Here is a 22,543-nt window from a genome sequence, read left to right as displayed (position 1 = left end):
AAGTGATGGATGTAGGAAAAGGAATTTTAATGGCTAAAAGAGAACTAATAAAAGAGGAACGATCATATAGGCAACAGTAAAAAAATATGTGATTTAAGTCTCCGACGCCAGAACCACAAGTGCACGAATCATTATCAAGTACATGAATTTTAGCCAAGTGTGCTGGAGTGCACACGTGACCAAGTCGCATTCTAGTTAAAATGGTAGTAACTGTTTTGGAAAGATTCATTTTAACAAACCATGGTTTACAAAGGATGGATGGTTGAATGAGCTTGTAATGTTTCCCCTTAGATTGGCTAGTGAACTCCCAATTCTCATCCCAGGCAGATTTGAGATAAGCTTTGGGAAGGGCTGCCGTTAAGTCATGGCAATAATTTGTGTACGGATGTATATCTCCACACTCAACCGCTTCATTGGCCAGCTTATCAGCTTTATCATTTCCTGGAATATTGGTATGACTAGGAATCCACGCAAAATTAATTAAATGACTGTTAAGACTACATTTGTGAAGTAATTTCCTGCATTCTGTAATAATAGGATAATTAGTATTGTTCTTAAATGGAAATTTATGTAATGCCTGCAAAGCACTTTTAGAGTCACAAAATAATACTTTTTAACTACCCTAAAACGCATGTCGCTGCTCCTGTTTCCTTCATATTTTCATTTTTTTCTTAATTAAAATATATTTCAGAATATTGTTAATTACAATGTGAAAACTTTTTTTAAAATGAAATTAATTTGTTTTAATTTAAAACTGAACGGTGACATTTTTTGTTATAATTTACTTAATAGAGTAGTAGAAATTACTATTTAACATATGGCAACTTTGTTTTTCCTCCAAAATGGCCGGTGTTGTTTTTGTTAGGTTGAATGCATTCTTGTTTTCTTAGCCATCGTTTATGAGTTCTGTGGCCCTATTAAAGTATTGAAGAGTCGAGTCAAATTCAAGTTCATTCCTTCGTACCTGCTGCTGTTCTGGTTCATCGGAGTTTTGTTCGTTCCTTCGTGAATCGCGAAGAAACTTTCTGTTATGTTAACAAGTGATCTGAGTTTTCTCAAAGTGCAAATGCTTTTTTAGTGTTGTTGAAAACTTTGCGAAAAGACGCTTTTGGTGTATAATATTATGTGTGTTCATAAATAAAGTAAAATTATTAAATTGAAAAGTTTTTGTTTATTTGCATTTCCATGTGCAATGTAGAATTTTTCCAAATCCATTGTTTTGAAAATAATACAATACGTACACCATAAAGATAAATACTTTCAAAATAATGGATTTGAAAAAATTCTACATTGTACATCAAAAAAACAATAATTCTTTGAAGGTTATGAGGGCCTATGTGTGCGTGAACTGTGTGTATGTGTGCGTGGACTTCATGTATGTATGTGTGCGTGGACTATGTATGTATGTGAGCGTTACGTACGTAGGTTAAGTACAGGGAATTTAACACCAGGCTGTCAATTAGTAGGTTCAAAAATTTGACAGAGAGGGTTCTCTATTTCCTATGTATTACTTTTCTCTATGTTGCATGCGAGTGAGTAATGTTTTTCCTCAAAAATATATTTTTTAAAGGTGTTCCTGAAGTTACAAATTATGGATCAAGACGAATCTTTTATTAATGCTGATTTATTTAACGTCCATGATATTACTGAAATAGAAGGTAAGAAAGATTTATGCACACTTGTTATTTCCTATGGTGTTTCAAGAATTGCATCATGTATTTTTCTTATTAATTTCAGACTTCCTTAACAATTGTGATGATGCTTTTATGCGTAAACTGGAAGAGGAGCTGGCAACCACGGATGACTCTGGGTTACTTAGTATTGACACTAAAATAAAAACAGAAAATTCACCACTATCACAACACAGTCCACATTTCAACAGTCCTGGGAATCCTCTTGTATCTCAGTACACACATACAGTAAAAGCTTCTCCTCAGTCCCCACCGAACATTAAAAGGAGTCCTGTACAGGTAGTGCCTAATAGTGGATTCGATGATGGATACGGTTCGACGAAATTACGTAAAACAAACGATGGTGCGCCTCTACCCGACGTGACTCAACCCAGTAAAAATAGAGGCCCTGCTCAGGGCCCAATGATAGTGCAGCAAGTTCTACAAAACCCCCTATATGTAAACTTGGCACCAGGGAGCATACATCAGCTGCCAGATGGCCGAGGATCTCTTGTCCAATTAGACAGCGTCCCACAAGTGAAACAGTCGAATAAACCACAGCAAGCTGGACAGCCACTGCTGATTCAAAATAATCCTAAGGGGATGACTCCTCTTATTTTGAAAACTACAGATTCAAATTTCTCACCAGTGATATTACAACCAAATATTATAAATACAGAAGCTCAGACTTTAATGTATACCAGTGCACCTGTTCAAGGTAAGATTAATAGTAAAATTGATAATGGTTGAAATACTAGCAGTGACACTTAATTAATATGTAGACATTAAACATTTTCCAGGATCCCAAAACATTCTAAACTCTAAATCCAGTCCAGAAAACCGACCTATCCATACATTTTTCACAAGTAACAGTGGGCCAACATTGTTGACCACGGGAATACCAGTTGTTATGGAGGGCGATAAGATTGCCCTTAGCCAAGTACCAAGTCTTGGTGTGCCTAAGGTCAAGGAGGTCAAGCGGAGTGCCCACAATGCCATTGAAAGACGATACAGAACAAGTATCAATGACAGAATTATAGAACTTAAGAACATGCTAGTAGGAGAGGAAGCTAAGGTAAACTGTTAAGTTTAAATAAATGCTTCAAATTATTGTTTTGCACATTTTCATCAAATATTATTTATTATCAGATCTTGGAATAATCCATTATCTATGAGTGTGTTTGTTTGATAGCATGACTTTCATGTAGTGTATAATAACTATTTGTATTTACAGTTGAACAAATCAGCAATATTAAGAAAAACAATTGAATACATTAAGTACTTACAAAATCAAAATACCAGATTAAAACAAGAGAATATGGCTCTCAAGTTGAAGTACCAGAAAACTGGCACTAAAGAGTCTGTTTACGAAGGGGCATACACACCGCCTCACAGTGATATCTCTTCACCATACCATTCACCACATGCCCTGGATAGTGATTCGCCTAGTTCACCAGATTTTAAGGTAACTTTTTGCTTGAATTTTGATTTTTCAAAGGAAAACTGCAAAAAAATTAAAGTGCTGATTGGATGATTAATACTCATATATTACTTACAGATTGATGACAAATATTCAAAAATTGTTATGGGGATGGGAGATCACTCCCGTTTGGCATTATGTGCATTCATGGTTGGGCTTATCGCCTTCAATCCATTCAGTTCTTTCTTAGGCAGCTTTATGTCTGAGTCTTCAAGCAATGACTTTTCAGCAAGAGTTGATCAAAGGAAAATTTTATCTGACAACTACAGCAGTGAGTATCTATCTTGTATATCTATTTTAGTTAAAATTTATTCCTTTATCTGTCTCTAAAACTGTTAAGAGCACTTAGTAATTATGTTTTTCCTTTTTTTGTTGCCATACACTAAAATAAAACTTTTTTCCACCAGGTAACATTGGAATGTCATGGGCCTCTTGGTTGTTCAACACATTCTTTATTTATCTTATAAATTTTGTGATTCTTGGAGGATGTCTTGTTCAACTATTGGTTTATGGTGACTCTGTACCGAAATCACAATCTAAGGAAGCCGGTCTATTCTACAAGCACAAAAAGCAAGCAGATGAATTTTTAAAAAAGGTAAGACAAATGCCTACATAAATGTTAATACATTTAGTTGTAACACAATGGTAAAATTTTTTACAGGATTAATACATATAATATCATTTCACATTATTTTAAATTTTTCGTGTCTCACTGTGTTTTGTCTCAATTTGTATTAGCTATTTCATGAAAAAAATATGTATTCTAGGGTGACGTAACAAACGCTCAATTGGAATTGCACCGTTCTTTAGCTGTGTGTGGTAAAAGTGTGCAAGCGGGCGGACAAGGGCATGCCAAGTATTCTGCGTTGGTGTCGGCAGTTCTTCGGCAGATATTGCAGCGCTTACCCTTCGGTGGATATCTGACCCGACGTGCAGGCGATTTGTGGTGTGATAGGTAAAATATAAAAAAAATATATACTTACAAATTGACTCCATCAGCATATAGAATTTGTTGCCAGATTAATACTGGTCATCATCATTTTCAGCCATAGGACGTCCACTGCTGAACATAGGCCTCCACCATTGATTTAGTTGGTGGTGGCTTCCATTCACTAATATGGGTGTCATTTTCCAATACAAACCATAGACAAAAAATATTACTCAACCATATTGTTAAGCATAGAGCTTTTTCTTCAGCATTTGTATTAAAATTCTTTATATCTTTTCAATAGTTAATAGAAATAATGTGATTAGACACAATATCCATCCGTTTCCAGTCCTGCCAGACGAGCAACACAGAAGTGGGCGGCCGAAGTCTCCAGCGTATCCCATCGTCTCGCGCAGTTGGAGATCCTATCGAGTCACAGCGGTCGCAGCGAGCGAGTACTTTTAGCGCTGCAAGCGGTAAATCTGGCAGAAGTGTCTGGGAATAGACAACTAATGGCCGATACTTACGTCATCGCTGCACTGGTGTTCAAAGATTACATGCCTAAGATCGGGAACTGGCTCTGTGGGTAAGTCATAAAGTCATCATATTATTTTTTACCAATTAAGAGCTTTGAAAAACGCTTGCACCTCCCAGTATTACTGTAACCACACTACTTAGGGACAAATGGGCTAGTGCTGAGAAGAAACAGCGCAAGAAACTCAGTTACCTTTGTCAGTCTAAGAAATTGTTATATTGAAAGATGTTGCTGTAAGTTTTTTGTACAATGCTTAAAGAAAATCCTTTTTAATTTCTAATAGCAACAAAATAAGGGCTACCGCTCACCAGTTGGCGCCACTATAAGGGCCTATCACTCGCTAGTGACTAATGCCCGTTTCCTATTCCTATATTCAATCCTTGTCCAAATCCGGATTACAACTGTCAAATTGAATTCAGTTTTAGATTAAATATCCAAAATGTTCGATGCATTTCCACTTTAATATTGTTTGAATAGTCTTATAAACAATATTTAAATGTAAACACATCGAAAACCGCAGATATTTTGGCCAAAAAACATATTTAAATTTGACAGTTGACAATCCAAATCCGTCCGATTTGGATTAGGATTGAATATAGAAATCCAGCATAAGACAGTGGCGCCAACTGCTTTTTTTGAAGCTGTAGGAGAATTATCGTAATCACACTCTTTGGGTCGTTTTGCTTGTGGCCCTCTGCATTCAACTTGCGCGTGGAGAGTACTTTCAACACTTCACTTCCACTTACTTATAGCTACTACCTCCGCCTGTGCCGCGTGACGTGCTCGGATTCGTGCGCATTACCGCCGGTGCGTCTGCGCTGGGTGACGAGCGCGCGCGGGTATAAGTTCCTGCGCGCGCGCCGCTGGAGCTACGAGCGCGCGCACCCTCCCTCCGCGCTCTTCTGCCGCCCGCCCGACCCCGCCGACCCCCTCCAGTATGCCATGAGGGTATGTAGAACACGCTTGTTCGGGACATCTCTTCAATAGTGATGACATTGTTATGGTATAAGACAGCTGCTTATAGTATATGCTCGCACATCATGCTATATGCTCGACGTTTCTGTACGAGATCGAATCCAAAACTAAAGCTAAAGTCGCTGACATAGCTCGATGAATTAGCAAGATAAATTGGCAATAGGCAGGGCATATTAGCACAGTATATACAACGTGTCCCAAAATTCAAGGATAAGCCGGCGCCACAGGATGGACATAGTCATGACTACTTTAGGAAAAATAAGGAAAAAAATCTATCTCAATTATTTTTTAAGTTATACAATAAATTACGAAATCCTTCGAAAATTGACACCCCTTATGATATTTTACATTACCACGGCCACCATTTTTCAAATATTTCTGTTTTTTTGTTTGTATCGGCAACTTAAGTAGTGCTACTGTCCACCCCAACTCTTAAAACCCCCAGAATCCTTGCAGTTTTTACACAAAAGTTAATCAAAATATGTTATTTTCTTAAAATTTTCAACGAGTTTTACTTTCACTCCACTTTGACTCATCGTTTTGTAAAAAAAAAGTATGAACACTACTACGGCAAGTTTTTTATAAAGTTGACGCAACTATCCAAGATTCCAAAATGGTATAATACTTTAAGATACCTAGTCGCAAAAAAAGATATGCGTACCATTTTTACAAGCACTTCGCTTGTTAGTTAGTATGGGATAAATCTTGCAACTGAATTTAAAACCAGTTCTCCTCAACCGATTGAGCTGAAATTTGGTATACTTATGTAAGTACGATGAAAATGCAATATTATGGTACCATTGAGCTGAATGGAGACTGGAGGTGGCCATAGGAACTTCTAAACGAAACGGCGGAATTGCATCTAGTTTGGGTTCGTTGGATTTGTCTTTTCGAGCACTTTAGTGCTAGATGATGTCCAGGGTCCTGATGATGAAGTCAATTATAATTTTCAAACGAAGTCAAGCTTGTTTTTAAAAAAGTTTTTTTTTATTACAACTTTATTTTAAACTTTTTAGTTGTTTCTCAATCTCATGGCCCAAGTGCTCAGGAAGACAAATCCAACGAACCCAAACTCGATAAGCTTCCGCTGTTTCGTTTAGGAGTTCCTATGGCCAGCTCCTGCCACCTCTTGACTTCATCATCAGGACCCTGGACATCATCTAGCACTAAAGTGCTCGAAAAGACAAATCCAACGAACCCAAACTAGATGCAATTCCGCCGTTTCGTTTAGAAGTTCCTATGGCCACCTCCAGTCTCCATTCAGCTCAATGGTACCATAATATTGCATTTTCATCGTACTTACATAAGTATACCAAATTTCAGCTCAATCGGTTGAGGAGAACTGGTTTTAAATTCAGTTGCAAGATTTATCCCATACTAACTAACAAGCGAAGTGCTTGTAAAAATGGTACGCATATCTTTTTTAAGTAGTTAACAAAAAAATAAAACGTTAATTAGGTTCTTTAATGATCGAATACATAATCGAATAAATTGATTAAGTATTATTAGAGGCCGGTAGAAGATCTATTCTCATAAATAAAATACCGGATACTTACTTTCATATACCTACCTATTGCCTCATTTTAAATAGGTACAGTTCATCACTTAGTACAAAAGCTTGCGGAGCAAATTAGTTACTTTATCAAATAGAACACATAAATTGTTAAAAAGCGTAATTACATAGTAATTTAAAAAGAACTATTACAAAATCAGATGTAAGCACTTTATTTAAAAAGTAATATTTAATCATTTTTACAATTCAGAATTATTTCTTTCTTTTTTTTCAGCCAAATGACGTCCACTGCTGGACAAAGGCCTCCCCCAAGGTTTTCCACAATGAACGGTCCTGCGCTGCCCGCATCCAGGCTCTTCCCGCGACCTTTACCAGATCGTCGGTCCACCTAGTAGGAGGCCTGCCCACGCTACGTCTTCCAGCCCGTCCGCTTCCGCTTACTATGGGCCTCATAAGAAGGCTCAAGGTCACCCAAAGGGCGATGGAGCGGGCTATGCTCGGAGTTTCCCTGCGTGATCGAATCAGAAATGAGGAGATCCGCAGGAGAACCAAAGTAACCGACATAGCTCGCAGAATTGCTAAAATCAAGTGGCAGTGGGCGGGGCACATAGCTCGTAGAGACGATGGCCGTTGGGGCAGGAAAGTTCTCAGAATTATTACGAAGTTTAAAAAATGAAAGTTCTGGTTTTGAAGATGCCGAGTTCAAGCAGCCGTATAGTAATACTACGCAATACACTCGTGGCATGTTTTTAAAAATACAGCGGACAGCGCATGCAATAAAATTATTAGTAAAAACACAACGCGCGACACTCGCGACGGATGGACTGCGAGGTTCGCTTAGAGCTCGTGTAAAGCGTGCGTCTGTGTGCGTGAGTCTGATTTCGAGCGTTTGTATGAAGCTTCCGTACTGTTTGATTTATCTACTGTGATATTAGCATGCAGAACTGAGGCCACAAGGTGAACAGATGACCTTAATATCAAGGTTGCAGGAACGCACTGGATGCAGGTCGCTTCCAATCGGCTAATTTGGAAGTCATTGGGGGATATGTGGCTAAAATGATGACGATGATAATGAATATCACTCTATCTGTTTCCAAAACACACCTTTGGATTTCTCTTTGCCTTTGTTCTTGTCCTGATATGTTTCGTCTAAGAAAGACATTTCTACCACACAACCCTTGAATATAGTTCCGCAAATTCATTGCATTCAACTTTTCTATCTAGGCGTACCACCTGGACTTGCTGCAAAAGAGTCTTCAGATGCTTCTCTGCGCGGACGAACGCAGCAACACCCGCGACGTACTGGAATTGGTCAAGTTGATAACCGACGACGTGTCCACCGACGCCCCGCAACACACTGGTAACTTGAAGAATCATTATCAAATTACGTTAACACGATTCAGAATGAGGCAGTGAATTTTATTAAAAATCCGGAAGAGACCCGATTCCTAGCGATAAATTCTAATTTTATTACAACTTGCTGATGCAAATTTGCATTAGAACCGCGAAGCCCATGCTGCATCAGATAATAAAAATATAATTAAAAATACAATACGATAAAGGATAAAGTCATTTTGGGAGACTATAATTGCCTGCAAAACCAGGTATTCCATAACGATCAATTTTTTTTATATCAAACATTTGTACCAAGATCAAGTCCCCAAAAGACGGGACTACCTAGTTTAGGAACTATTAGCTGACATTCTTTTAGTATACCTACCTTTGTAACTCGATTATAAATTATTCGTGTTACAGGATCAATAAGCTAGAAATATTTGCTTTATAACTCAAACTCTTTGACACTCAAATGTTCAAGAAATTCAAATACCTGCTTTTCGTAGACATCTTTAATAACTGCAGATTCCCCAGGTTGCTGGGACCCAGTCATGGAGTGGTGGGCGAACATCGTGGGAGTAGCAGCCGCCTGGCTTCTGGCTGATAGCTCTCGCGCGTCTGAAATCGGGGACCGGCTGTACATACTGCCTGAGCCTTTGGCCACTTCCGAAGATCCTTTACCGGGGTATGTTTAGCACTTATTACTATGAGAATTGAATTTGTATTTAAAACGATTTTCGTCGTTATTATGCACATTCGAAGACCTTCAAAACTGTAGGTTGTAGTCAAATTTTTTTGATGTGTCTAATAATTTACATAAAAATTTAGTTTTCAAGGATAAAAAAGTGAATATGAATAGATGATGTAATTCTCCACAAAATTTTACACTGCTAAATTGTAATGGCAAAATATCTCTACGAATAATTTAAAGTAAACGTCAACACTTACCTTGAAAATGTGCGATTGTACGTAATGAAAAAAAGTCTAAATGCAAAGATGTGCGTGCTGCCGTAGAATTGAAACTGAATTGATAATATGACACCTCATATAGATTACGTTATTCTCACACATGCGCCGCTTAGAAATTCTAGTCTCGATGTTTATAAAACACGCGTGTGTAGTTTATAGTTGTTTAATTAATAACTATTGTCTTTGGCGGGTAAACATCGGCCGATGATGATATAGCTATTGTGCTATGACCGGCAGGGCCCTGCATATGTCGTACAAAAGCCGCCGGGGACTATTGAGCCTCGCTCAGTGTCGAGATGAACTCGCCCTCGAGAAGACGTCGGAAACCATACTCAAGGTACGATAAATTCACTATTTGAACCGTTAAATGTATTTTATTGTGTAATGACTTGACCCGTTCTAAAATACACGGATAAAAACTACTTTTGTTAGTGAAATTGGACGGCATACTGGTAAGCGCAACGCGTGACCACCCTAAAGGTAGACAGGTGACTCAGTAAAGGTCGCAAGATGCCACTGGATGTCGCTTTCAACCGGCCAATCTGAAAATCACTAGGAAATGGCTTTGTTCAGCAGTGCACGTCTCATGACTGCAAAATGGTAGTACTGCAGTCGGTAGGTTTATTTTTAACATTAAAAAACGTGACATCTCCTTAGAACTTATAAAATCACGATGTTCAAGTACATAATGATACCCTTAAAAAAATACAGTTAATTGAAAACTAACTGAGTACCAACGTTTGATATCATTTTAGGTCTGTGATATTGCTGGAGGCAAGCTAGCAGACTCCTTGGCATACTATTGCTGCAAACAACCGACACAGCTGATGATGGTAAGTGCGACAAAATTAGTCCATTTCATTTGCATTAATTTATTTTTTTCCTCAAGTATATAGAAATGCATGGGTCGTTATCAGAAGCTCACGAAGACCGACTATTTCGGGAGTGCATTGTAGTTGCATTGCACTTGTTTCCATTTGTGCAATATCACTACAAGGCAAATCTCGCATTAGTCACTCTCGTCGCGTTGAAGCAATTTTATTTATGTGAATTTTGTGTTGGTATAATTTTAATTTTACTTTTTTTTGCGTAAGAATAGGCATGATGATTAATTTTATATTTTGGCATGCTATAGAACCGTAAACATAGGTTTCAAATCCTTTACTATAAACTGTATGGACTGTTATTTTTTCGTGCATTTACTTTTTTATGCCTATTGTTATTGACTCTATCGGCCGAATACTGAAACACTACTCAAATCTATCACTCAGCTGACGGGCTCCTAAATTTAAGTATCCTTCAATTTTAAATGGTATTCTCAAACGCTACTCAACGGATTTGAAGCCGTGATCAGCTAAGCAGCTCTCAAATGTTTACATAATGGCAACATTTACCAAAAAAAGTATGTTTTCATTTACACAAATGATAACTTTACGTCTTTTATCCATTACACGCAGCATCGTTTGGTTATGTATTGTCTTTTATGGAAATATACTCAATCAACTTAACATAGAACAGTTTATTTTTAGTTTCTATTATATATAAATCTCGTTTTATCATATAAAAAAATTAATGCTTGCATTTTTATTTAATTAAAAAAATAATTTTAAAGGTGATACTTTTTATTGTTGAAATCTATTAAGTGGCGATCGTGGACCGAAACGTAACCACAATTGACATTTATCATTGTTGACTGACAGAGCATCAAATTGACAAATCAACAACTCTTGGAAATGCTGCTATGCGATGTCCCCTTAATCCTCAGAAATAGGCATGTTTATGTAAAGCGATTTCATAGCAGCTATTTTGGTTGTTACTTCGTGCACTATACGATGCACAGTTGGCTGTTAGATGTGGAAGATATCACCTAGTACACGTTCATAACTTCCCGTTGCGTAGAACAGTAGGGTTATAATAAGTATTTGGTCCACTGGTTGTATGGCATTTGGTGAGGGGTTTCAAAGAGCTTCCAAATTATGAATCCAGAAACAACACCGTTTCTTTAGAGACGCGGAACCTCGCTCGAAATTGCATGTCAGTATAATAATATTTTTCAATAGCGTTCAGCCTTATTGCGTTCCTGCGATAAGATCTAGGTATTTCCTCGAGGCTCGAAAGAAATGATAACGATGACACACATTATTTACCACTATTTAGGTCGATTTAGGTATAAGAATAGGATTTAAGATACCGCGCAAGCACTCTCAAATTTAACAGCTGCTTAAGACGATTTGACAGTTGTTTGAGTATAGATGACCCACGCTGAACTGTCCCGCCAAACTCAATGACAGGGGGGCGCTACCATCGTTCAACTATATCGTTTCCAACATTGCAAAAATCTGAACCAGCGATCCGGTATTGACGGTGGCGCCCCACTGTCAATGTCATCGACAGGACAGTCCAGTATTTTGGAACTATAATGCTTAGCGTTGAATGGCGTTTCAGTATGCGAAAATTCATTTAAGTGGCATTTGAGTGCAACTTAATTTGAGAGGTGCTTAAAAATTGAGAACTGCTCAGATAATGTTTTGAGTATGCGAAATGTAAGTTTAGGAGCTGCTTAACTATTTGAGAAGCCGTCAAATATTTAAATGGCGTTTCAGTATTCGGCCGTATGTAAATTATTTTTTTCAGTTGTTAGTAATGAGATTTAAATAATTATTTATTCATGTTAAGTTATCATTCTAATGCACCGCAATTTCATATTTTTTTGGATTAAATTGGAAAATTAGACTATAATTTTCCAATTTAATTTTTGATTAACATAATCTTTTGCATGTATCAAAGTTGTGCATAGCATTCAGGCGTCTTACTCCATATTGTTAGAATAAATGCTTTTAGTGTTCCGTTTCAAACTCACATTTAGAATATTTAACTATAACTTCTCACAAATATGCATAGCGCCATCTAGTGCAATGGGACGGTGCTTGCACGACCGAAAAAATCGCAAAAGCAGACCGACTCAATGCACTTTCTCAATTGGCGTTTTGTATTACTGTAAAAAAATACAGAGTTAAACAGTTAAGATGTTTTTTTTTCATCTATGTTGATTTCGATTAACTCTCAACCGGAACAGTTATTTCGTCGTTGTAATGTCATTGACGTCATTTCCAGCTGATGCAGGTGCTATGCGTCGACTGGCTGTTAGAAGTGCGCGCCGGAGTATGGGAGGCGACCTGTGGTTCGTCGCCCGCGCCGCACGCGCAGTTGCGTGGCTTTCAACGAGACTTGCATTCGCTTCGCCGCCTGTCGCAGAGCTTACCGGTGAGACACATTCACTTTGTATTCAAGGAGTAAATTCAGGGTGTGACGTGTTCATTCGTTCGTTCGTTTCAGCCGAAAGACGTCCACTGCTGGACAAAGGCCTCCCCCAAGGATTTCCACAAAGCGGTCCTGGGCCGCTCGCATGCAGGCAACTCCCGCGACCATCACCAGATCGTCGGTCCACCTAGTGGGAGGCCTGCCCACGCTACGTCTTCCGGCTCGCGGTCGCCACTCAAGAACTTTCCTGCCCCAGCGGCCATCAGCTCTTCGAGCTATGTGCCCCGCCCACTGCCACTTGATTTTAGCGATTCTGCGGGCTATGTCAGTCACTCTGGTTCTCCTACGGATCTCCTCCGTATGCCGTGTAGTTCCAGCAAAATAGAATAAAACCACCTACATTTTTCGCATGAATGTCGTAAAAGGTGTCTAAGTGGCAAATATGTGAAAATCAGGCCTCCCCTACCCGCCAGACCAGCATTCCTTGCAGCCATTTTGCATATTGTATTCCTCCATTTTATAAATTATAGAGGGTCGTGATTTTGCAGAGCATTGCTAAACATGTATTTTTTTTGATACTGATGTATAACGAAAGTTATTTCATTTTTCAGTGGGTGACGTCACGCGTGTTCCTGCAATCGGCAGTATGCCGCATGATGGCGGGCGCCGCGCCGCGCCGCACGCAGCAGTTACTGGACGGCAGCCTGCGCCCGCGCTTAAACCGTTCCTCTATCATCTGCGGGAAAGGTGAGCGGTACTCACACTGACGGGAAATAATAAGGCCTATAGCTAGGCACACTATGTTTAGCGAGACGGAGATTGGTGGATTTTCAATGGGTATGCCCCTCCCTTCTAAAGGGGAGAGCAACACATAACCGCTGCGTGACTACGGGTGTCAATGCTCTTGCTCATCATCACACTGTAATTTGTCTCCAGTGTGATCCGAAGCCACAATCAGACAATAAATAATAAAATACATAACTTTAACTTTTCAAAGAGGAGTGATCCCACCTCTTTTTTCCATCAATGCAAATTCTGTATAGCCAGTATCTGGGGGCACGGCAGTGCCCCCACCAAGTCGAGCAAAAAAGCGGCACGGCCGTACCATCCTTTTCTCGAAGCAATTCAGGCCATTTTCGACCGCCTGTAACTTCGTTGTGGATAAAACTAGAAGGCTGAATTTTCATTAGCTATGCAGGCATTGTAAAGACACGGTATATTTAAAATTTCATTCAATTTGAACCAGTAGTTTAAGAATTATAACGGGTCAAAGTTACTTAATTTTGTCACTCACTGACTCACTGACTCACTGACTCACTGACTCACCGATCATCAAAACTCTAAGGCACTTCTAGCAGACCTAGAAGCTTCAAATTTGGAATATAAGTAGTGTTTGGTGTATGAATCAAGGAAAAACTAAAATATTTGGGGGCACGGTAGTGCAACCGCCAAGTCGAGTAAAATTTTTCAATTTCGGTCCAGTTTTCTAGATACATAACTGCTGTCTACAAAATACAAAAAGAAATGAGATCCCATCAAAAACAATACTTGTCAAAAAAACCAAGTCTCGCAACTCAGTTGTTCTACGGTAAAAAGTTGTGAGATCCATGTAATACCAAGTCCAGGCCAGGAAATCTTTAACGTTTTACATAAATATATTGACTTGGTCATCGCATGAAAACACGTGTAAATAAAATTATTTAGTGCGATGGCCAAGTCAATATATTTATGTAAAACGTTAAAGATTTCCTGGCCTGGACTTGGTATTACATGGATCTCACAACTTTTTACCGTAGAACAACTGAGTTGCGAGACTTGGTTTTTTTGACAAGTATTGTTTTTGATGGGATCTAGTTTTCCGTTATCCGCCAGGACACAGCTTACTATCTTGGAACCAGCTTAGCGTGTTGATATTTCAAGAAAATCCACTTTTTAACGAATCCATTTCCTAATCCCCAGAGCGAGCCCTAGAAGGCGGTGGCGGCGACGGAGAACGCGCTGTAGCTCTATACATGGCCTGCAAGCATCTGCCGGCCGCAGTATTGGCCGCGCCGGGCGAGCGAGCCGGAATGTTGGCTCAAGCCGCCGCTACGTTACTACGCCTCGGGCACCGAAGCCGCCTGCCACACTGCTACCATCTCATGAAATCTGTGGGCACGCTACCCGCAGCGCCGTAACTTGGCAACCCATATAAGATACTGGTCGTATCAGCACGCTACACTGGTATTATGGGTGAAAGATTTTAGAATAGCAGAAACTCTAATACTACCTTACCTGTTGTTTCTATCTATTAGTATGCTATGGCAGAGAACTACTACTATTTTAATAATAATCATTTGGTTGTAGTAAAAATCACAATCACGACTTCTATTTCGGCAGGTCTGATTAATTATATCCGCAAAAAAATTGTACCTGACGAAAGGACACTGCGTGTTGCAGACTTTATTTTTTCCATGAACTTGTTTTTATTTATTTTTTTACTTCGCACTTAGTGCTTAGCTTTATTATACCCATTATATTTAGTTTAGTTTTCGATCAAACTTGTTATAAGTTTACAACAACAGTGGTTAGTCCAGTAGATGTATTAAAAATACTAAGCAGTTATCGAGTTATGTTATTTGTTTTAATGTATTATCAACATTGTCTTACTTTTATAGTTAACCAAATATGTACAATAGAACATAATTATGGAGCGAATATCGTGCCTCTCTAGACCTGCTCGAGACATTTTTGAACATCAGGCCATTTGTGCCTAGCACAAAACATTTGTTTCGGGCTGCTTTATAAAAGTGTTTTATAATTATGATGTATAATGATGAAGAAAAATAAACACTTTTGTTCAGATTTATTTGGTTTTTCACTTCAGTTAAGTTTGATGGAGTCAGGTTCTCGAAACGACGAAAGATAAAAACGAAAATATAAACATTCATCATCATCATCTCAGCCATAGGACGTCCACGGGAGAACAGGCTGAACATAGGATTGGGGGAGCCCATGCTTTCCATGTTGCCCGGTTGGTAGCGGCCTGCGTCCAGCGCCTTAAAGATGTCGTCGGTCCCACCTTGTGGGTGGACGTCCAATGTGTGTTACCCACAGATGGTGTTACCAGTGATGACTTATGGTTCGGAAACGTGATCTTTCACTATAGCCCTTATACAGAAGCTCAAAGTTGCACAGCGTGATGGAGAGGGCTATGCTCGGTGTTTTTTTACGAGATCGAATCAGAAATGAGGAGATATAAAGTCGCTGACATAGCCGGACGGATTAGCAAGCTGAAGTGGCAATGGGCAAGGCACATAGTACGCAGAACTGATGGCCGATGGGGCAGCACGGTTATGGAGTGGAGGCTGCGTATCAGAAAACGCGGCGTGGGACGTCCACCCGCAAGGTGGACCGACGAAAATATAAACATTATCAGCAGTATAATGTTAAGTAGTTTTCGGTGATTTTTTTCGTGGTAAGCAGACGCAAGCAGAGTAAAGCCTGCCTGTGTAACTTGGATAAAATAAAACAAAAAACAATTTTCGAAGAAAACTTTTTTAAATAAATAAAAAAGCAATTTATCTTGTCTATGATGTTGAAGCGCAAGTACACTATGTGGGAGCTATCCCGAACACCGAAGTATGGGCGACGTACTCGAGGAGAGAGAGGAGAAAGTAGCCGAGATGGTGTTCACACGATTACGTCTTGGCCAATTTGTCTTGAGCCATTGCAATTAGTCATGTCGTGTGTTACGGGGCTTATCTGTGGGTCTAATTGGACGTTAAAATAAGTGACATTGACAGCTGGCAAAAGTTGTGTTTGGAGGTTCAATTGAATCGATAAACAAAACAATTTGAACATTTTCTGGGCAATTTGTATATAAATATTTTATGTTAAGCATTTGATTTTGCGCTCGCTTCTCATTGAATCGAAATAATGGTTAGATGTTAACAAAATAAAAGTTCATGAGTTCACGACAATCCCAGTTGTTTAGCTACCACTGAGTTTTTCGTATTTTTACAGGCAACTGCTGTGGCTACTAATCCTAAAAAGACAGCTTCTAACACTGTCCCAGGAGGAGTGCGAAAGAAATCGGGGCCCAAGTTTGAATTATCAGAAGAACAGAGAAGAGATATTAAAGAAGCATTTGATTTATTTGATACCGAAAGTACTGGTAAGATAGATACTAAAGAGCTGAAAGTGGCCATCAGAGCTCTTGGTTTTGAGCCAAAGAAAGAAGAGATCAAGAAAATGATAGCAGAAATAGATAAAGGTGATGGAAAAGTCTCATTTGAAGATTTCCTTGATCTAATGACTGTAAAAATGGCAGAAAAAGATACAAAAGAAGAAATAATGAAAGCATTTAAACTTTTTGATGATGATGAAACAGGTAATTAAAACTAATTTGCATGAACATTATAAATAAAAGCAAATTAAGTTAGGTATTGCATATTTTCATAGCCACTAAGTTTCACACCAAGTAATTAAATTTGAGGAAGTTTTATACTTTGATGCCCTTTGGTGGAGAACTATTTGACGCTGACTGTACCACACCCACTACTTACATTATCTACTTATAAATGACCTAGAAACATACATTAAGATAAGCACAGCACTTCACAACACCAAATTATCAAGAGTTCATGAATGTACAATAAGTTTTGCTATATTATTTTGTATGTTCTCTCCTGAAATTACTTGTTTGGTACTATCTAAAGCTATGTAATTTTGTTCTTTCAGGGAAAATATCATTTAAAAATCTAAAGAGAGTCGCAAAAGAACTCGGTGAAAATCTAACTGATGAAGAACTTCATGAAATGATAGACGAAGCAGACAGGGATGGAGATGGGGAAATTAATCAAGAAGAGTTCTTACGTATAATGAAGAAAACTAGTCTTTATTAAGACAAATTAAATCTCTCTGTTCATAATTTATTGCAAGTTTATGTTGTAGAAATCTAATAGTCAGTATTCAGCTTATGGCTACATAGTCAAAGCAATTGTTTTTATGTTAGTTATAATAATTATCACCAAAATGTTATTATAGTTAGTTGGAAATAGAGTAGGATAACATTGTAGAATTTATTTTCACTAAATTTCAAGCCTACATCTTCTAGGTATTTTGTGATCAATTAAATAGCTTTCATTGTTGGTAGCTCATGGTCAATTGAGGTGTTTGTTTATTATTTTCAATGATAAAAGTAATTATCACATAGCCAAATAAACTGAATTTACTAATAATGTGCAAATATCTGTGGGTAAGTGTGAGTTTATTTTTAGTTAGTAAGATCAATATCTACTACATGCACAATGTGTTCTTAATCAATGTAATTTAATTTTAATATCCACCAGGTGCATTTTTAAATTTAAGTACTTTTTGTATTGTTTTGAGAAAAATATCTGTAGCTGTTCTTTTTGTCTATGTAACGGTTATTATCTCAAAAGATTATATTCTAGAAACTTAAGATATAACTATTTTATGAATAAAAGTTTATCGGCACTATGAAATGTTTCTACCTTTTAATATTATGTCTTAATCTTAATGGAATGGACACTAAATAGTAAAAAATAAAATGTAGGGAATCTTAACATTTTTATTTCTGCTTAAGTGGTATAAAAATAAATGAACATACTTTTATTTCACATACACATGGAGACAATGTATTATAGTAGTACAAAGGCAACTTCCACCAATAACTAACAATAGGAAGGAAGCAACATTATTTATTCTGGAAAATTTATTATTTGTCATGAGGTTGCAAGATTATAACAAGAATAATAATGAAAAAATATATAAGTACTTAAATTTTTAGAACAGTGATATGAAATAAGCACCTGATAAATTCATTATACTTCAATAATGAGATTATTAACGATGCATGTTATCCAAGAGATTCCTATTGAAATTGATCAGATTTCAAAGTAAAGAAAATGAGAAATAGCTACCTAATTTTTAAATGAAGCAGTACTTATTATAATGGACGTAATCTTTCCACCACATTTCCTTCTGGCTGACCAAAATAGGCTTTTTGGCACATATCTACAAATAAGCCTATTTCTACCACACCAGGGATCATCTTAATAGTGGAGTCCACTTTCTTCCAGTCCAAATCTTGATTTGTGAATAACCAATCAAGAATAAAGTTTCCATTATCAGTAACAACTGGGCCAGCCTTGGCAATAGCACTTCGGAGTTTGATTTCTCCACCATATAGAGCAATTACTTTATTTCTTATTGGAACGTAAGCCATTGGCACAACTTCGATTGGGATTCCTTTTTTGTATCTGTCTCCTAGCTTTGCAGAATCCTTAGTGTAATCAGCTATGACAATTAATTTCTTTGAGCAGGATGCAACAATTTTCTCTTGAAGAAGGCAGCCACCACCTCCTTTAATCAAAGTCATTTTAGAGTCCACTTCATCTGCACCATCAATAGTGACATCTATTACAGGATTGGTTTCAAGTTCTCCAAGTGTTAAATTGTGTTTCAGAATAAGCTGTTTTGCTTGAAAAGATGTTGGTACGCAGGTCACCTTCAAATTTTCCGTCTCCACTCGTTCGGCGAGACGCTGAACGGCATAAACCACAGTAGAACCGCTGCCGACACCGAAAACACAATTATTTGTAACAAACTCGTCTACGGCTCGATAAGCCGCAACTTGCTTAGCTTGTTCCAGGGACATGTTTCCAATATTTGCACTTATTAGACGAACACTTCTGACAATAACAGCACTGTTGCAATACTTGAGTATTTTAGTGAATGCGTCCTTTGCAAACATTCATCTGGGTTATTTATAGAATTTTATGATTGTAAATATTTAAATGTGTGTAGGTGTGCACACGTGGTTAAGAACCAGTAACAACCATGCGGTGTGTGAATAATTCTATACAATTTTACGGATTCATTCTAGCCGCAAAGTTCACTTCCTTCAAGTACGACGTAAGTAAATGTCAATAAAGCGCGCGAAGTTCAAACTGACAAGTGACAGGTCGGTAAAGCGGTCCGATTTACGTGGTCAGTGCTTTATGAACGAACGGTTTAAAATTTTCTAAAAAATGTGCTCAAGTCTAAGGCTCATATGAATGCTGTAAGTTTATATTTTGTCTTTGTCAACCGACTTCAAAAAAGGAGTAGGTTATCAATTCGAGCCGTATGTTTTTTTTTTCTATGTTTGTTACGCGATAACTCCGCCAATTATGAACCGATTTGAACAAATCTTTTTTCGGCGTATAGGTAATCCCATCAAAAACAATACTTGTCAAAAAAACCAAGTCTCGCAACTCAGTTGTTCTACGGTAAAAAGTTGTGAGATCCATGTAATACCAAGTCCAGGCCAGGAAATCTTTAACGTTTTACATAAATTATTGACTTGGCCATCGCACTAAATAATTTAATTTACACGTGTTTTCATGCGATGGCCAAGTCAATATATTTATGTAAAACGTTAAAGATTTCCTGGCCTGGACTTGGTATTACATGGATCTCACAACTTTTTACCGTAGAACAACTGAGTTGCGAGACTTGGTTTTTTTGACAATTTGGACAAATCTTTTTTCGGCGTATAGGTAATACCTCAAGGGTGGTCCCATTTAAATTTAATAATAGAAAAAACAACCCCCAAGGGTGGAAAATTGGGGATGAACTTTTTTATACGCAATATCTCCGCCGATTATAAATCAATTTGAACGATTATTTTTTTGTTGAATAGGTATTATCAAAAGGGTGGTTTCATGCGAATTTGAAGAAAATATTTCACCCCCAAGGGTGGAAAATTGGGGATGAACTTTTTTATACGCAATATTTTTAATTTTTAGTTTTTTTTTGTGTTCACGCATTTGAAGTCGGTTTTATTTTTTTAAAAAGTTAATTATTTATGTAAGAAAATAGTTTGTCTTTATTGTTAGTCCAAAATCGTAGTTTCACCAAAATTAGAATTAATGCTTAACTTTTCAGAAAGCTTTCTCAAATCTTTTAACATGCTATCTTGATTATTTAATAAACTTTTAACTAATGAAAGATGAGAGGTTAAATCGAAGCTGTGATCGTTTTCAACGCTTTGCACAGATGTATTGTAATTTATATTTTGGATATGTAAGGTATTTTCTTCGCGAAAAGTGTGTCTTGATGGGACCACTATGCCAGCATAGCTATCAATTTGCTTGAAGTATTTGTTTTTTAGCAATGAGTTTTCTTTTTGCAGCTTAACATTTTGGTAACGCAGATTTTTCAATTCTTCTATCACCGCTTGTAAATTGTTGCTGATTATATTGAGTTTGTTGTTTAAAAAGCGATTTTTCTGTTCAAGTTGCGTACGAGTATCATGTTCATTTGAATAATCTGCATAATATTGTCCACAAGAAAGCATAATTTCCTTTAGCTGCATGACGACTGGCATATCCTTAGCAGGGATGTCCTGTATCTTTTGCAATTCTTGGTAACCAAGTTCAATAAAGTTTTCCAAATGCTCCATTTTCTCCTTTAAAGCCTTATTCTCTGCCAGTAAATTTCGTATGGTCTCCACGTTAGTTTTATTTTTCTGAGATAAATCGGCATACTCACTACGAGCACTATTGATATGGTTGTGTAACGACATGGTTTCGTTTTCTTTTGCAGACATAACCGTTTTAGCTACAACTGAAAATTAATAGAATGTTGAAATGGTGGTTTAATCGTCAGAGTAGGAAAATGTAAGCACCTACACTAATGTGAATTTCAAAGGAATATTTAAATGCTTGTTAATCAGAGTAGGACATTTTATAACTAAGTGATAGTGAAACTCAAACTTACTACAAGCTTTTCTAAGGTTTTCTTTCAGTAATTTGATCTGCTTTTTCTTAAGTCTAAGGTTGGATTTGCACAAATTTAATTTATCACATATTTCTTGATTTTCTCCGAAGTTATGGCATGAGATTGGTGCACTTTTGTGAAATCTGAAACGAATTTACGAACGTGAAAAAAATAAGTTACCTACTTAGGGCCGATTTTCATCAACCCTATATTCTTTCTGCAAAAATATAACGTCTACATTAAATTAAGATAATATTTACTTATTGAAACGTTAATAAATTAATTATTACTCGTATATTAAATTAAAATGACCTAAGAAAAGGACTTACTTTTGCATTTCAAGAGCTATCGAAGATAATGCACTTATCATTTTGTTGGCACTTATGTCTTCATTGCTTACTTTAGACGGCAAGAGCATTTTCTTGTACTCAGCACACATTTTAGCAGATTATTAGTTAATAAAAATATAGAAGAAATAAATTGTAAAATAAAAATAAAACTTGTAAACACACAAAAAAAAATACAAAATAATTTTAAGATTCTTGTCATTTGATTAGACCACAGATGCAGAGTAGTTTAGAAATAAGTTTTTATTGTTCCGTTCGGAATACCTAGAAGGCTTAAAAGAGCTTTTTGTTTCAAATCTTTCGTTTTCGGTTGGGGAGTAAAACGAGTGATAATAATGCTGAAGAACAGCGCCGTAAGGCTGCAATACAATATCTTTCACGCTTCCAATATGATTCGGCAGTAAAGTATGAGTAGAACGCTGTCTATAAAATGAAAACGAAATTTCTCGCTGGCCTCCGTCCGTGATGAAAATCATAACGGTCGACATTTTATGGCGCATCGGCTCGTCACGATACGGGGCAGGATTGTTTGAGGATCCTGGCGGGACTAGGGGTTTATTTTGGCTGCTGCTATTAATTTTCGCTAAACATTTTTAGAATTAAGTTAAAAACATTTTCTACATGTTAATAAAGGGGTTACCGGAAAACGCAGCGTGGGACATCCACCCACAAGGTGGACCGACGACATCATAAAGGTAGCAGGGAAGCAGGCCGCAGGCACCAATCGATCAACATGGAAATCATTGGGGGAGGCCTATGTT

General features: G+C 37.5%; 4 protein-coding genes across 4 annotated transcripts; 2 read left to right on the top strand and 2 right to left on the bottom strand.

The window, feature by feature from the left end:
• Positions 1-1,526: 1,526 nt before the first annotated feature.
• SREBP (Sterol regulatory element binding protein) lies at positions 1,527-15,514 on the top strand. The gene is made up of 16 exons (XM_028303536.1): positions 1,527-1,658; positions 1,738-2,388; positions 2,471-2,745; positions 2,905-3,135; positions 3,229-3,421; positions 3,558-3,745; positions 3,918-4,105; positions 4,428-4,664; positions 5,366-5,561; positions 8,326-8,461; positions 8,971-9,121; positions 9,643-9,742; positions 10,161-10,238; positions 12,520-12,669; positions 13,278-13,413; positions 14,626-15,514. The coding sequence occupies exons 1-16, from the start codon at positions 1,592-1,594 to the stop codon at positions 14,841-14,843; spliced, it is 3,195 nt and encodes a 1,064-aa protein (XP_028159337.1). The 5' UTR covers positions 1,527-1,591; the 3' UTR covers positions 14,844-15,514.
• Positions 15,515-16,440: 926 nt separating this feature from the next.
• On the top strand, positions 16,441-18,209 carry LOC114352084 (caltractin). The gene is made up of 3 exons (XM_028303542.1): positions 16,441-16,587; positions 16,672-17,038; positions 17,389-18,209. Exons 1-3 carry the CDS (start codon positions 16,585-16,587, stop codon positions 17,550-17,552), a joined length of 534 nt encoding a protein of 177 aa, XP_028159343.1. The 5' UTR covers positions 16,441-16,584; the 3' UTR covers positions 17,553-18,209.
• Positions 18,041-19,607, bottom strand: Rpi (Ribose-5-phosphate isomerase). Its single transcript, XM_028303541.1, has one exon. It carries the CDS (start codon positions 19,424-19,426, stop codon positions 18,620-18,622), a length of 807 nt encoding a protein of 268 aa, XP_028159342.1. The 5' UTR covers positions 19,427-19,607; the 3' UTR covers positions 18,041-18,619.
• A 941-nt stretch (positions 19,608-20,548) lies between these two features.
• LOC114352099 (kinesin-related protein 12) lies at positions 20,549-21,922 on the bottom strand. The gene is made up of 3 exons (XM_028303558.1): positions 21,765-21,922; positions 21,436-21,578; positions 20,549-21,282 (listed from the first exon to the last, which is right to left on the bottom strand). Exons 1-3 carry the CDS (start codon positions 21,872-21,874, stop codon positions 20,549-20,551), a joined length of 987 nt encoding a protein of 328 aa, XP_028159359.1. The 5' UTR covers positions 21,875-21,922.
• Positions 21,923-22,543: the final 621 nt, after the last annotated feature.

Source organism: Ostrinia furnacalis, unplaced genomic scaffold, assembly GCF_004193835.3.
Source record: "Ostrinia furnacalis isolate ACB-3 unplaced genomic scaffold, ASM419383v2 OfSCF1246, whole genome shotgun sequence".
NCBI classification, from domain to species: domain Eukaryota; kingdom Metazoa; phylum Arthropoda; class Insecta; order Lepidoptera; family Crambidae; genus Ostrinia; species Ostrinia furnacalis.
Note: the sequence above shows the minus strand (reverse complement) of the source record. Positions and strands in the feature narration are given on the sequence as shown.

Coding starts and splice junctions, on each gene's coding strand:
- SREBP (XM_028303536.1), top strand. CDS start 1,592: ATGGATCAAGACGAATCTTTTATTAATGCTGATTTATTTAACGTCCAT. Junction 5,562..8,325: donor CCCTCCAGTATGCCATGAGG/GTATGTAGAACA, acceptor TTTTCTATCTAG/GCGTACCACCTGGACTTGCT. Junction 9,122..9,642: donor TCCGAAGATCCTTTACCGGG/GTATGTTTAGCA, acceptor TATGACCGGCAG/GGCCCTGCATATGTCGTACA.
- LOC114352084 (XM_028303542.1), top strand. Junction 17,039..17,388: donor TTTTGATGATGATGAAACAG/GTAATTAAAACT, acceptor TTGTTCTTTCAG/GGAAAATATCATTTAAAAAT.
- Rpi (XM_028303541.1), bottom strand. CDS start 19,426: ATGTTTGCAAAGGACGCATTCACTAAAATACTCAAGTATTGCAACAGT.
- LOC114352099 (XM_028303558.1), bottom strand. CDS start 21,874: ATGTGTGCTGAGTACAAGAAAATGCTCTTGCCGTCTAAAGTAAGCAAT. Junction 21,579..21,764: donor ATAGCTCTTGAAATGCAAAA/GTAAGTCCTTTT, acceptor AATTCGTTTCAG/ATTTCACAAAAGTGCACCAA. Junction 21,283..21,435: donor AAACCTTAGAAAAGCTTGTA/GTAAGTTTGAGT, acceptor ATTAATTTTCAG/TTGTAGCTAAAACGGTTATG.